Source organism: Bos javanicus, chromosome 4, assembly GCF_032452875.1.
Source record: "Bos javanicus breed banteng chromosome 4, ARS-OSU_banteng_1.0, whole genome shotgun sequence".
Classification (NCBI taxonomy): domain Eukaryota; kingdom Metazoa; phylum Chordata; class Mammalia; order Artiodactyla; family Bovidae; genus Bos; species Bos javanicus.
In genome coordinates this window covers 27,957,379-27,969,870 of record NC_083871.1, presented here as the reverse complement: position 1 = coordinate 27,969,870, position 12,492 = coordinate 27,957,379, and the positions used below count along the sequence as shown (strand labels likewise).

Genomic DNA, 12,492 nt, shown 5'->3' with positions numbered 1-12,492 from the left:
TGATCGCTTTAGAAGCCTCATAAACACTAACTAGGAAGCTTGTTAATACAGGAAACTTCCTGCCTCTTCAACCAGATAATGTACCCACAACAGATCCAACCAGGCTTCCGGGGTGGCGCAAGTGGTAAAAGAACTTGCCTACCAATGCAGGAGACGTAAGAGACATGGGTTCGATCCTTAAGTCAGGAAGATCCCCTGGAGGAGGAAATGGCAACCCACTCCAGTGTTCTTGCCTAGAGAATCCCAGGGACAGAGGAATCTGGTGGGCCACAGTCCATGGGGTCGCACAGAGTCAGACATGACTGAAGCGACTTAGCATGCAGACATGGGTCCAACCACTTGCCAATTACAGTGTGCTTTTCTCCTGGCTTTTCAGAAACCGAGTGTAATAAGTTTTGCTGAATCGCTAAAAGGTTTGTTGTATGTCTGTTTGGGGTTGCCCCGCACACAGCATTGACATTTTCAAAATAATTTAGAGGGAAAGGCTAGCATCTTTGCAAGTAATATATTTTAAAATGTGTATATTATAATTAACTTGTCAAATCAAACTCTTTAAAAGAAAATCCACAACAAACATGCATCAATTATTTCAGCTGCAGTCACTGGGGAGAGTACTGGCTAAGGAAATAGATTCTACTGTTTCCAAGTGAGCTAAAATAGCCTAGAACAACCTCTGTATGTTCCCTTTTCCCTCCCCCCTACTTCTCATAGAAACAATGAGGAAGAAAAAATAAGTCACGTTTCTTTTGCTTGTATGTATTATCCCTTTTGTTACTGCTATACATGAAAGTCTCTAGAGATAGGCTACATTATTTTACTTAATAATCATTTTTAAAATTCCACTTTGAATACTTCTCAAGTTATTCACACAAGCCAAAGGAATATTAAATTCCTAGGTGTCTTAAAGTTAGTGATGGGTTCTTAATGGCTTTAGAAATTTCACTGCACATTTTGGATTGGACCAGTTCAAGTCACAGATATTTTCATAACACAGGAGCAAATAAATACACATGCGCAACAACCGCATCACTTTGGAAAGCAAACCCCTGACACACTGCTCTTCAGCTACGTTAGGAAAAGGGGCTTCTGTTTGCATTATTGAAGTTTTGGATGCGACTTTTGTGCTTGGTCTTCGTTAAAAGCCAGTCTGCTGATCTGTGCTTTCAAGAACATTATTTGTTAATTGCATGACTGTTTGCTAGTATGCTGCGTGCCCACATGCTTGGTGTATCTGACTCTTTGGGACACCATGGACTGTAGCCTGCCAGTCTCCTCTGTCCACAGGATTTCCTAGGCAAGAATACCGGAATGGGTTGCCACTTCCTCTTCCAGGGGGACTTCTCGACCCAGGAAGGGATTGAACTCAGGGATTGAACCCATGTCCTGCATTGGCAGGCAGATTCTTTACCACTGAGACCTCAGGAAAGCCGTTGATTATTTGCTACAGAAACAAATTATTTAGCTGATTATTTAGCTGACTGAACTGGAATAGACCCACTCATTTTTGTCAACCATACAGTCTCTGGGCTTCCCTTATAGCTCAGCTGGTAAAAGAATCTGCCTGCAATGCAGGAGACCTGGGTTTGATCTCTGGGTTGGGAAGATTCCTTGGAAAAGGGAAAGGCTACCCACTCCAGTATTCTGGCCTGGAGAATTCCATGGACTGTACAGTCCATGGGGTCACAGAGAGTCACGGTCCTTCTAGTATTTCATCTTGGGTCTGACACACATCAGTTAGTGCTGCGTATAAGTTGAACTTCATGGTTTCAAATAATACAAGACCAAAAGAATGTGATGCACCAGGAACTGGAAAAAAAAGAAAGACTGATGAGAAACAGATAACAAACTTCTAAAATTTTAAGACCAGTATGAATCATATTACATCCCATTTACTTCTGTACTTTGCTGCTTGTATAAACAGTGTTCCTTCAGGTAAAAGGCTGAAGGAGACCACAGCCTAACAGCACACTGAAGCCGTGATTGGGCGCTGCTTATCTGGAGTGGTGGAGGCTCGGCTTCAGCACATAACAAAGACTGGAAAGTGACAAAATGCACACAGCAGCGCCTCAGCTTACGAAAGCACAGAGAGACTGCCAAGCTAGAAGACATCTGTAATAGATGCAAAGGTGAGACACGAATGCTCTCATGAATAAATACCCATAAGGCCAATCTACTACAAAGAAGTCTCCTGGATGGTTTACTTCACCGGCTTCATATCGGATTGTGCAGACTCTAATAGAGTGATCTGGCTTCCAACCTGCATTATCAAAAACAATGATATAACTCTAAAATTTACCAAAGAATATGAAGCTTTCTGCCGCATAACATGGATGCTACTGGCAAAATAGGAATCATAGACTTTCACTCAAGAAAGAACCATAGAAATAAATCTAGCTGAAATTCTTTCACTTCTGAGTTTCTAGGTAAATGATACACTTACTGAAAAGCAGAACTCTAAATATGAAGGGTATTTGATAATTCTATTACCAACATATAATAAAACTTGTGAAACTAAATCTGTATACACTACTCTGGCATATTCATTCACAATATCGAGACTGCTTAATGACCCATCAACATTATCTGTGTTTTGATGTAAAGAAAATGACCATTTAATTCCCCTGTAAGACAAGATACATAGTTCATCTCCAAAAGAGAAAAGTCAATAAAGAATTTATCCTTAGAAGTGAACACATTGAATGAATGAATGACTTTGCATCTTCCAAAGTCAGTTATTTTTGCCACTCTGAAGAGAAAAAAGATCATACAGAACTAACACTCATTATCAAATAGAATCAAGTGTACTTGACTTTGACATCTTTATTTCCACTGAAATATTTTACAGGTTCACTCTAAAGTAAATTGGCTTTGAATAGAATTTTCTTGACCACATTTTCGGGTGTTAAAATCATTTAATTCAAAAGTAGTCGCAAGAGACTGTCTTTATCACTATTCACTATTTTAAGAATAGTGAATTTAATATGGTTTCAGTGTTATTAGTTTCCTCATGACATAACTATGGTCAAAATATTATCCACTTTCATGTTTCCCAAATTGATGAGAGCTAGAGTTCCTTCATGGCTCTTATAGAGAAGGGCAAAGGAACCAAATAGTAATACGTAGGAACCAAATAGTAATATGTCAACTGATCAGACTATAAGAATAGGGACCATGTTTGTCTAGTGAAATTCCATAACTCTAGTCCCTAGAACACATCTGAAACATAATATAGATGCAGGAAAAAGTGCTTTTGATCCATAAATGCTAAGGTAATGTAAAATAACACATCAAGGATATTTTTCTTTTAAAAAAGTTTAGACTCAAATATAGACTGTTACTGGATCTTAAGCAACAATGGACATTTATAGCAGCTAAATCAACCAACTGCTGGTTGTTACATATTTTACAAATTTGACAAAGGGAGCCTTTCTGACCTGATATCTTTTAAACGGTTCAATAAACCAGAATTTTCTAAATAAAACATAAGACTCACAAGAATCTACAGAAATGAATCTAAACACCAATAAAAAGAAGTGACTCTTTCTGGTAATCTTTTAAAACTGTTAAGAGACAGTTATCTTTTAAAACTATTCCATTTCCATGAGGCAACATTGGCACATATGAGTTCAGAGCATTGCTTACAGTAAGAAATAACAACTATGCAGCCCCTAACTGTTTGTGAAGAGCTTCTCAGAAAATTAACTCAATAAACGATACCTACTGGAAACAAGAAGAGTTCCGTGTGTACAAAAAAAACCCCAGAACACTACAGTAATGGCACACACATCAGGCAGCTGCTCAGCCCGTCAGCGCAGACTGAGTCCCCACTGTGTGCCCAGCCCAGTGTCAGGTTATATGTTACTGGTGTCCATGATGGTTCATCAATCACGGTGTTGGTGCTACAGAGTTAACATTTTTCTACAACTACCCAAATGAATACTGGCCTCTTTACATGATTTATTTAAGTAAGTAAAAGAGTGTGGCCAATTCAGGATTACCTCACATTTATTTAGCAGCCCAGTTTCTTGCAGCCGTGACCAGATGCTCTGTATTCGTCCAGCATGCTCAGGGTGGGTGGTGGAGTTGCCACAAATGCACTGGTGTTTCAGCATCAAAGGATCATAGGCAATTCCTTTAGGACAAAGAAAACACAACACAAGATGAGTAATGAGCACAAGTTACATGACAATATGATTACTCAAAAAAAGGCATTCTTTTCCAAATAAATGTACAAACAGAGAAATAATACATATCCACAAGTTTCCTGGAAGCACATAAGAACTATTTAGTTCTATGGGTCTGGATATATATGCAAAAAAAAGTCAACTCATGAATTAGTCAGAATCAGACCCTAGGCTTACCAAGTAAATCTGTAAAGTAAAAAAGGTGATGATATTTGAGAAACTGCAGGTTAAAAACCAATACTGCAATTTCACCAGTATCTTAAATCACTATGGAGTATTTTTAGACAGATAATTCAATTCAGCAGAGGTTTCAATTTTATCAGTGAATCCACAAAATGAGCTCTTTAAAGTGTGATTTTATTTCACGAGTAAGTCTTGCCATAGTTTAGGTCATGTTATATCTGTAACAAACTGGGTTTCCAACTACTTGCCTATTCATATGCTTATTAATTCCTTCAAAGTTGTGCAGAAAGAGTTTCTTTTCTGCTTACTGTGCTTCTCTCATAATTTATGTCAATCTATAAGTAATACAGATACTATAGTTTTTAATGATGCTAAAGCTGAAACTCCAGTACTTTGGCCACCTCATGCAAAGAGTTGACTCATTGGAAAAGACTCTGATGCTGGGAGGGATTGGGGGCAGGAGAAGAAGGGGAAGACAGAGGGTGAGATGGCTGGACGGCATCACCGACTCGATGGACGTGAGTTTGAGTAAACTCCGGGAGTTGGTGATAGACAGGGAGGCCTGGCATGCTGCAATTCATGGGGTTGCAAAGAGTTGGACACGACTGAGCGACTGAACTTAACTGATAGTTTTTAAAATATTGTGGAACATTTGAAGTGTTTCTTAAAAAAAATAAGTCAGTAGCAATATCTTTAGTAGAAATCACATAGACACAACAAAATCTGCATTTAAATTATCATGAGTTAACACATTTCATGTTTCAGAGCCTCTGATGTGAAAGATTTCATACACATTTGATAAAATGAACTATTAGGCATATACAAGGTAGGGCTCTTTAAAGAAACAAATTAGATGATAATTATTATAAAAAGATTTCCACCCTTAACCCTATTCCTTGGGGGGAAAACATGTTATTTACAAAACTGCCTGATGTAAGAAATTATTTAACCAATGAAATATTCCAATAAATTACCATCAAAATACATTCTCTGGGGGCATAGAATGCAGAAGAGTCCATTATAATAACTTTCTAAATATCTATTCAAGAACAGATAAGTACAAGCAATTAGTGTTATAAAGTAGGTTCAATTAATGCATTTTATTCCCCCTTACATTATTGTGTTAGAAGGATGTTATTCAAGAGGGGAAAATATGTGTCCCTCAGTGTATTAAAATCATGCAGAATGACATGTGTATTTTGAAACCATGTGGCAAAAATTATGTCTAAGAAAAAACTATTTCACTGGTCCAAATAATATCCACTTCTTTCTATTAATTGAAATATAGCTGACATATACAATATTACATTAAATCAGGTGTACTACATAGTGATTTGACATTTTCATACACTGCAAAATGATCACCACAGTAAGTCTAGTAAACATCTGTGCCCATACAAAGCTGTTACAATTTTTTTGTTTGACCACACCACACAGCATGTGGGACCCTAGTTCTCCAATCAGGGATCAAAGCTGTGCCCCGCAGAGTGCAAGCGTAGTCTTAACCACTGGACCGCCAGGGAAGTCCCTACTACAGTTCTTTTACTATATCCCTTGTACCTTGTTATTACGTCGCCATGGCTTATTTATTTTACAACTGGAGGCCTGTATCTCTTAATCCCCTTCACCTATTTGGCCCAGCTCTCCAGCCGCCTTCCCTCTGGCATCTACACAATTGAGTACGCTGTCATTTCGCTTTGTTTTATTTCTTAGATTCCAGATCTGACTATACAGATTTTAGTTTATAAAGTATTTATCTTTGTCTGACTCATGATGCCCTCTAAGTATGTAATATTGATTCTTAAGATACAAATGGCTTCAGAATCCCTCCACACGCCCCCAAATCTCATATTTTCATCTTCAGGGCTGATCTCCCTCCTGAGCGGTATACACTTGAACACTCATCTAAATCGCCCATCTAAAATCTCCATTTGGATGTCTCCTAGTTTTCATAAAATAGAAATATCGTATTTGAGCTCATAATCTTAAGCTTCACATACCGTTTCTCATTTCAGTGAAGGATATCACCACCACTGCTCATGTAAGAAATCTTACTGTCCTTTTGACACTCACTCTCCAATAAACCAACAAGTAATGTCTATTTTTCCCTGGAAGATGCATACTAACTCTCTTATCTCCAATGCTGAAACCATACAATCCAAGGTACTATTATCTTTAATCTGAACTCCTGAGATAGCCCTGTAATGGCTATCTGACTTTCATTCTACTCTATTTGCCACTTAAGAGTCGCTACCTTTGCTTCAGTCCTTTGGTGACTTCAAAGATATGAAACGAGTTGCCAGTCCAGGTTTGATGCACGATACTGGATGCTTGGGGCTGGTGCACTGGGACGACCCAGAGGGATGGTACGGGGAGGGAGGAGGGAGGAGGGTTCAGGATGGGGAACACGTGTATACCTGTGGCAGATTCATGTTGATGTATGGCAAAACCAATACAATATTGTAAAGTTAAAAAATAAAAAATAAATAAATAAAAAGAAAAAAAAAAAAAGATGAGGTTAAATTTCTCCAGGCAGCACAGACACGCCTGTCCCCACCTCTCCAGCTTCATCTCATACTTCCCTGCCTTGATCTTTATTTCTCCCACAAAGGTTTACTTTACCTTCTAGTTTTCAAAAGACTCAAAATCACACGTGCCTTGGGATCTTCATACATGCTGTTCCATCTATGCCAAAAATTCTGCCTTCTGGCCCCCTTCGCTCAGCTAATACCTACTCATTCTTCAAGATTGTCTCAATGTCACTTCCTCAATAAAGCATTGCTCGGTTCAGTTCAGTCGCTCAGTCACGTCAGACTCTTTGCAACCCCATGAATTGTGGCACGCCAGGCCTCCCTGTCCACCACCAACTCCCGAAGCCTACCCAAACTCATGTCCATCAAGTGGGTGATGCCATCCAGCCATCTCATCCTCTGTTGTCCCTGTCTCCTCTTGCCCTCAATCCCTCCCAGCATCAGGGTCCTTTCCAATGAGTCACTCATAGCATCTTCTAGGTCTTCTTTGTAACATTTAGTACAATTCTATAATTGGTGTATAATCTTGTTAATTGGTTATTTTCTTTACTATCTGTACAACACAGACTAGAGTTATATTGTTTACCTCTGAACTCTTAGTGTCTATAAATATGCTGGGAAAACAGTAGAGTCTCAAGTGTAATTTTAATAAATGAGTGAAAAACATGAATAAATGAATTGATGGGATAACTAGGTCAGATATCTCCATCAATTATAAAAACCTTTCTTGATGAACCTACTTGGTGGACCTCATTGGTAGTTTTTATAGACTAATTTCTTTTGTATTACATGCCTTATCTTCTTCCTGGTGAAAGTGAAGTGAAAGTGTTAGCCACTCAGTTGTGTCCTATTCTTTGTGACCCCATGGACTGTAGCTCGCCAGGCTCCTCTGTCCATGGAATTCTCCAGGCAAGAATACCGGAGTGGGTTGCCATTTCCTTCTCCAGGGGATCTTCCCCACCCAGGGATCAAACCTGGGCCTCCTGCATTGCAGGCAAATTCTTTACCATCTGAGCCACAAGGACATCTTATCTTCCTACCAGTAGGTGCCTCTAACACAAGCATTTATTATACTCATTATATTTATACATGGAATTTTACACAAAAAATAGATGAATAAATATTTTAAAATAAAGCTGAAAGAGAGAAAAGAGGAAGGCAGGAAAAAAAAAGTAAGCAGGCATAAAAAGCAACATTCACAATACGACAATACATTAGACACATCTGCACAACTCAGATATATCAAGTATTTATGAGTTGCTATTACATAACAGGAACTGCTGAACATATTTTCTACCAGTTTTGTACTGCATAAAAGATATATTAATGATTAACATGGAAACATAAAATATAGCATTTCCCTCATTTTGAAAACATATTCTTTAAGAATAGAGATTCTAATCATTAGGTTGCTTATTTTTCTCACTATTTCATCTCTTGACCTATCTAACTTCATCTCCATAGTAATCACTTCTCTTAAAACAACAATTTCTCCATTAGCCACTGCAAAAAAAAAAAAAAAATGAAACAGGTTATGGTAGCTGAAAATTATTGCCAAGTATCTGGAGATTATAATACAAAGTCCAGGAGCTCTTGGAAAGACATTCGAATTTAAGAGAAAATAAAGTCTGGAACCCAAAACCTCCACCTACTCATCTTAATGATGTAGCAATGAAGAGTTAACAGGTAGACTGCAAGGTGAGACTTAACCTCATCCTTCATCTCCATTTCTTTCATCTTTTTTTTTTCCCTTTTCTCCCCTCAAAAACAGAAACTTACAGGGTGAGGAACAAGCCTGCTCTTCTCTTTGGGATTCACATCGAATTCCACTTTTCTTTGACCCTTTAGCCTGTCTAAAGACAGAGATCAACCTGTCTCTTAATCAATGGGACAAGAGTTAAAGCTAGGTTTTGAGAAAATAAATAAAATACACAAAGGAGTCTTAACATAAACCTTTACCTGAATTTTAAACTCTAGTTGTTTATTTTCTGCTAAAAAAAAAAAACTCTTAAAATTTTTTGATACTTTTTATAAGCTTAGACTTTGTGCTTTCTGTGGCTTTCAGTTTTATTAAATGAGGTAAGTATGTAAAGCTCACAGTGTAGCCTCTTTGCCTTTCCTTAATCATTGCACACAGTCTCTTTAGTTATAGAAAGCATTCATCTCTTTATGTTTCTGCTCAGTCTAATATGACTGTGGGGCCGAGTCCACACTGGTCTATTAGGAAAGCTGAGTTCAGAATCTTTCAACCTAAAACTCCTGATCCCAGCTTCTTAAAATTCAGCTTCATATTGCTTTTCTGGTTAATGCCTGAGGTTCCACACCTTCCCAAGGATTTGCTCAATGACACATACTAAACATCTTGCAGGGCCAAAGGATGGAACCAAGGGCTAAAGCACAGTAAATAAATATAGACATAGACACACACACACAAACACACACACACACACACAACATAATAACTTTCCTAAAGGATGCAGGTTCAGTAAACAGTCACTGAATGCTCTCAATGATCCAGGTAGCAGAAACTTTAATTTATTACATTTAACTTATAACCTAGCAGTAAAGGTAAGGCACTCACAAAGACAATTATATGACACGTATGTTTAAAACTCTGTATGGTAGGTAAAGAAATAGAAAATATAGGGGGCTGAGAAGTCAAAGATGACCTCTTAAGAGTTAAAAAAAAAAAAAACTTTAAAAAAATGGATTGCAATTGGTAGGATTACTAAAATGGATAGAAGGAGTTACTTTGAAGCAGGAGTCATTTCTAATAACCTCTAAATCATGTCCAGAACAGCTGTTATACTTTCCATCTATAAGAGAAATCTATCCATAAGGTTTAGAGTTCTAATCTATTTATAAGGTTTATCTTGCCTAATTTTTTCCCCATAAATATACTCTTTATATTCTAACACCTGAATTATTTGTTATAATATCTTTTAATAGGAACACTTAAAGTACCAGATATGACATTTTTAATTATGTGTAAAACTTGATTTATTCAGCAAGCAAATGAAATATACAAAAATAATTGTTTAAAACTTGCTAAATTGTACCTCTGAGTACACAAGGAGCATTTTCTAGACTTAGAGATCTATTTGTTTATGTAAATCATTTCATCAGCAGCTAAAAAAAGGAAGTAGGTGGGAGAAATTTCACCATAGAGCTTCCAACTACACTATATGAAAGTCTATTAGAACCTGGGAATTAAATTAGGTGTTGCCATTCACTATATAACAGAGAAGGAGGTTCAGGCGGTATGCAAGTTGGCAAAAAGTGAAGTCAAACACAATTCACTACATATTTGCTGGTAAATATCTGCAAAGATGTTTCTATATTCAAGCTTTCGAGAATCAGTGAACACAAGGGAAACCATTAAAAAAAAAAGCACCCTACAGACTAGCAGAAAATATTTACAAATCATACAACCAACAAGGGGATAATTTCCAAAATATACATACAGCTCAATAACAACAACAAAAAAAACAATTAAAAAAATGGGCTGAACCCCTAAATAGACATTTCTATAAAGGAGGCATCCAGATGGCTAACAGGCATATGAAAAGATTCTCAACATCACTAACTAATAAAAAATGCAAACCAAAATTACAGAGAGGTATTACCTTCTATCAGTCAGAATGGCCATCATCAAAATGCCTACAAACGATAAATCCTGGAGAGGGTGTAGAGAAAAGAGAATCTACTATACTATTAGTGAGAATGTAAATTGCTGCAGCTACTATGAAAGACAGTATGGAGATTCCTTAAAAAAACAAAAGTAGAGTCACCATATGATCCAGTAATTCCAGTCCTAGGCATGTACCTGGATAAAACTTTACTTTGAAAAGATATATGTACTCCAAATGGAAAAGGAAATGGCAACCCACTCCAGTATTCTTGCCTGAGAAGTCCCATGGACAGAGGAGCCTGGTGGGCTACAGTCCGTGGGGTTGCAAAGAGTTGGGCACAACTGAGTGACTGAGCATGCACGCACTCCAATGTTCATAGCCGTGCTATTTACAATCGCCAAGACACAGAAGCAATCTAAATGTTCATCAAGAGATAAATGGATAAAGAAGATGTACTGTATATATATGCAGATGACATCACCCTTATGGCAGAAAGTGAAGAGGAACTCAAAAGCCTCTTGATGAAAGTGAAAGAGGAGAGTGAAAAAGTTGGCTTAAAGCTCAACATTCAGAAAACGAAGATCATGGCATCTGGTCCCATCACTTCATGGCAAATAGATGGGGAAACAGTGGAAACAGTGTCAGACTTTATTTTGGGGGGCTCCCAAATCACTGCAGATGGTGACTGCAGCCATGAAATTAAAAGACGCCTACTCCTTGGACAGAAAGTTATGACCAACCTAGATAGCATATTCAAAAGCAGAGACATTACTTTGCCAACAAAGGTCCGTCTAGTCAAGGCTATGGTTTTTCCAGTCATGTATGGATGTGAGAGTTGGACTGTGAAGAAAGCTGAGGGCCGAAGAATTGATGTTTTTGAACTGTGGTGTTGGAGAAGACTCTTGAGAGTCCCTTGGTCTGCAAGGAGGTCCAACCAGTGCATTCTAAAGGAGATCAGTTCTGGGTGTTCTTTGGAAGGACTGATGCTAAAGCTGAAACTCCAGTACTTTGGCCACCTCATGCAAAGAGTTGTTGTAAAAGACTCTGATGCTGGGAGGGATTGGGGGCAGGAGGAGAAGGGGACGACAGAAGATGAGATGGCTGGATGGCATCACTGACTCAATGGACATGAGTTTGGGTGAACCGCGGGAGTTGGTGATGGACAGGGAGGCCTGGCGTGCTGCGATTCATGGGGTCGCAAAGAGTCAGACACGACTGAACGACTGAACTGAACTGTATATATAGACTTCCCAGGTGGCACAGCGATAAAGAATCGACCTACCTATGCAGGAAATGCAAGAGATGCAGGTTCAATCCCTGGGTTAGGAAGATCCCCTGGAGTAGGAAATGGCAACCAACTCCAGAATTCTTGCCTGGAAAATTCCATGGACAGAGAAGCCTGGCAGGCTGCCAGCCCATGGACTGCAAAGAGTCAGGGACAGAACTGAGCACACACACACAGACAGTGTATAAATACACACCATAGAATTATTGCCCAGCCATAAAAAATAGGAAGGAAATAATGCCATTTGTGGCAACATGGATGAACTGAGAGATGGTCACCCTAACTGAAGTCAGACAAAGACAAATATCATATGTATCACTTATATGTGGAATCTAAAAATGGTACAAATGAACTTATTTACAAAACAGAAACACCGTCAGAAACACAGACATAGAAAACAAATTTATAATTACCAAAGGGGAAAGATAAGAGGAGGGATAAATTAGGAGTCTGAGATTATTGGATGCAAATTACTATATATAAAACAGCTGAAGTCCTGCTGTACAGTAGAGAAAACGAAAATTCCATATCTTACAATAAACTCTAACAAAAAAAAAGTCAGAAAACATATAACTGAGTCACTTGGCTCTACACCATAAACTAACATAACACTGTAAATCAACTATACCTCAAAAAACTCTTTTTTAAGTTTGAGTGAGGAGGAAAAAAAAAACAAA

The 12,492-nt window shown here is 38.2% G+C and overlaps 1 protein-coding gene across 11 annotated transcripts in view; it reads right to left on the bottom strand.

The window, feature by feature from the left end:
• HDAC9 (histone deacetylase 9) overlaps positions 1-12,492 on the bottom strand; it is a 992,890-nt gene that overhangs the window by 288,679 nt on the left and 691,719 nt on the right. For 10 of the 11 annotated variants that reach the window (XR_009735813.1, XM_061413649.1, XM_061413654.1 and 7 more), the window contains one exon: positions 3,999-4,132. Coding sequence is in view for 10 of the 11 variants with exons in the window: in XM_061413649.1 (XP_061269633.1) it covers positions 3,999-4,132 (134 nt within the window). In the remaining variant the exon portion in view is untranslated. The remainder of the gene's footprint in view (positions 1-3,998; positions 4,133-12,492) is intronic. The other variant, XM_061413659.1, reaches the window with a different exon arrangement.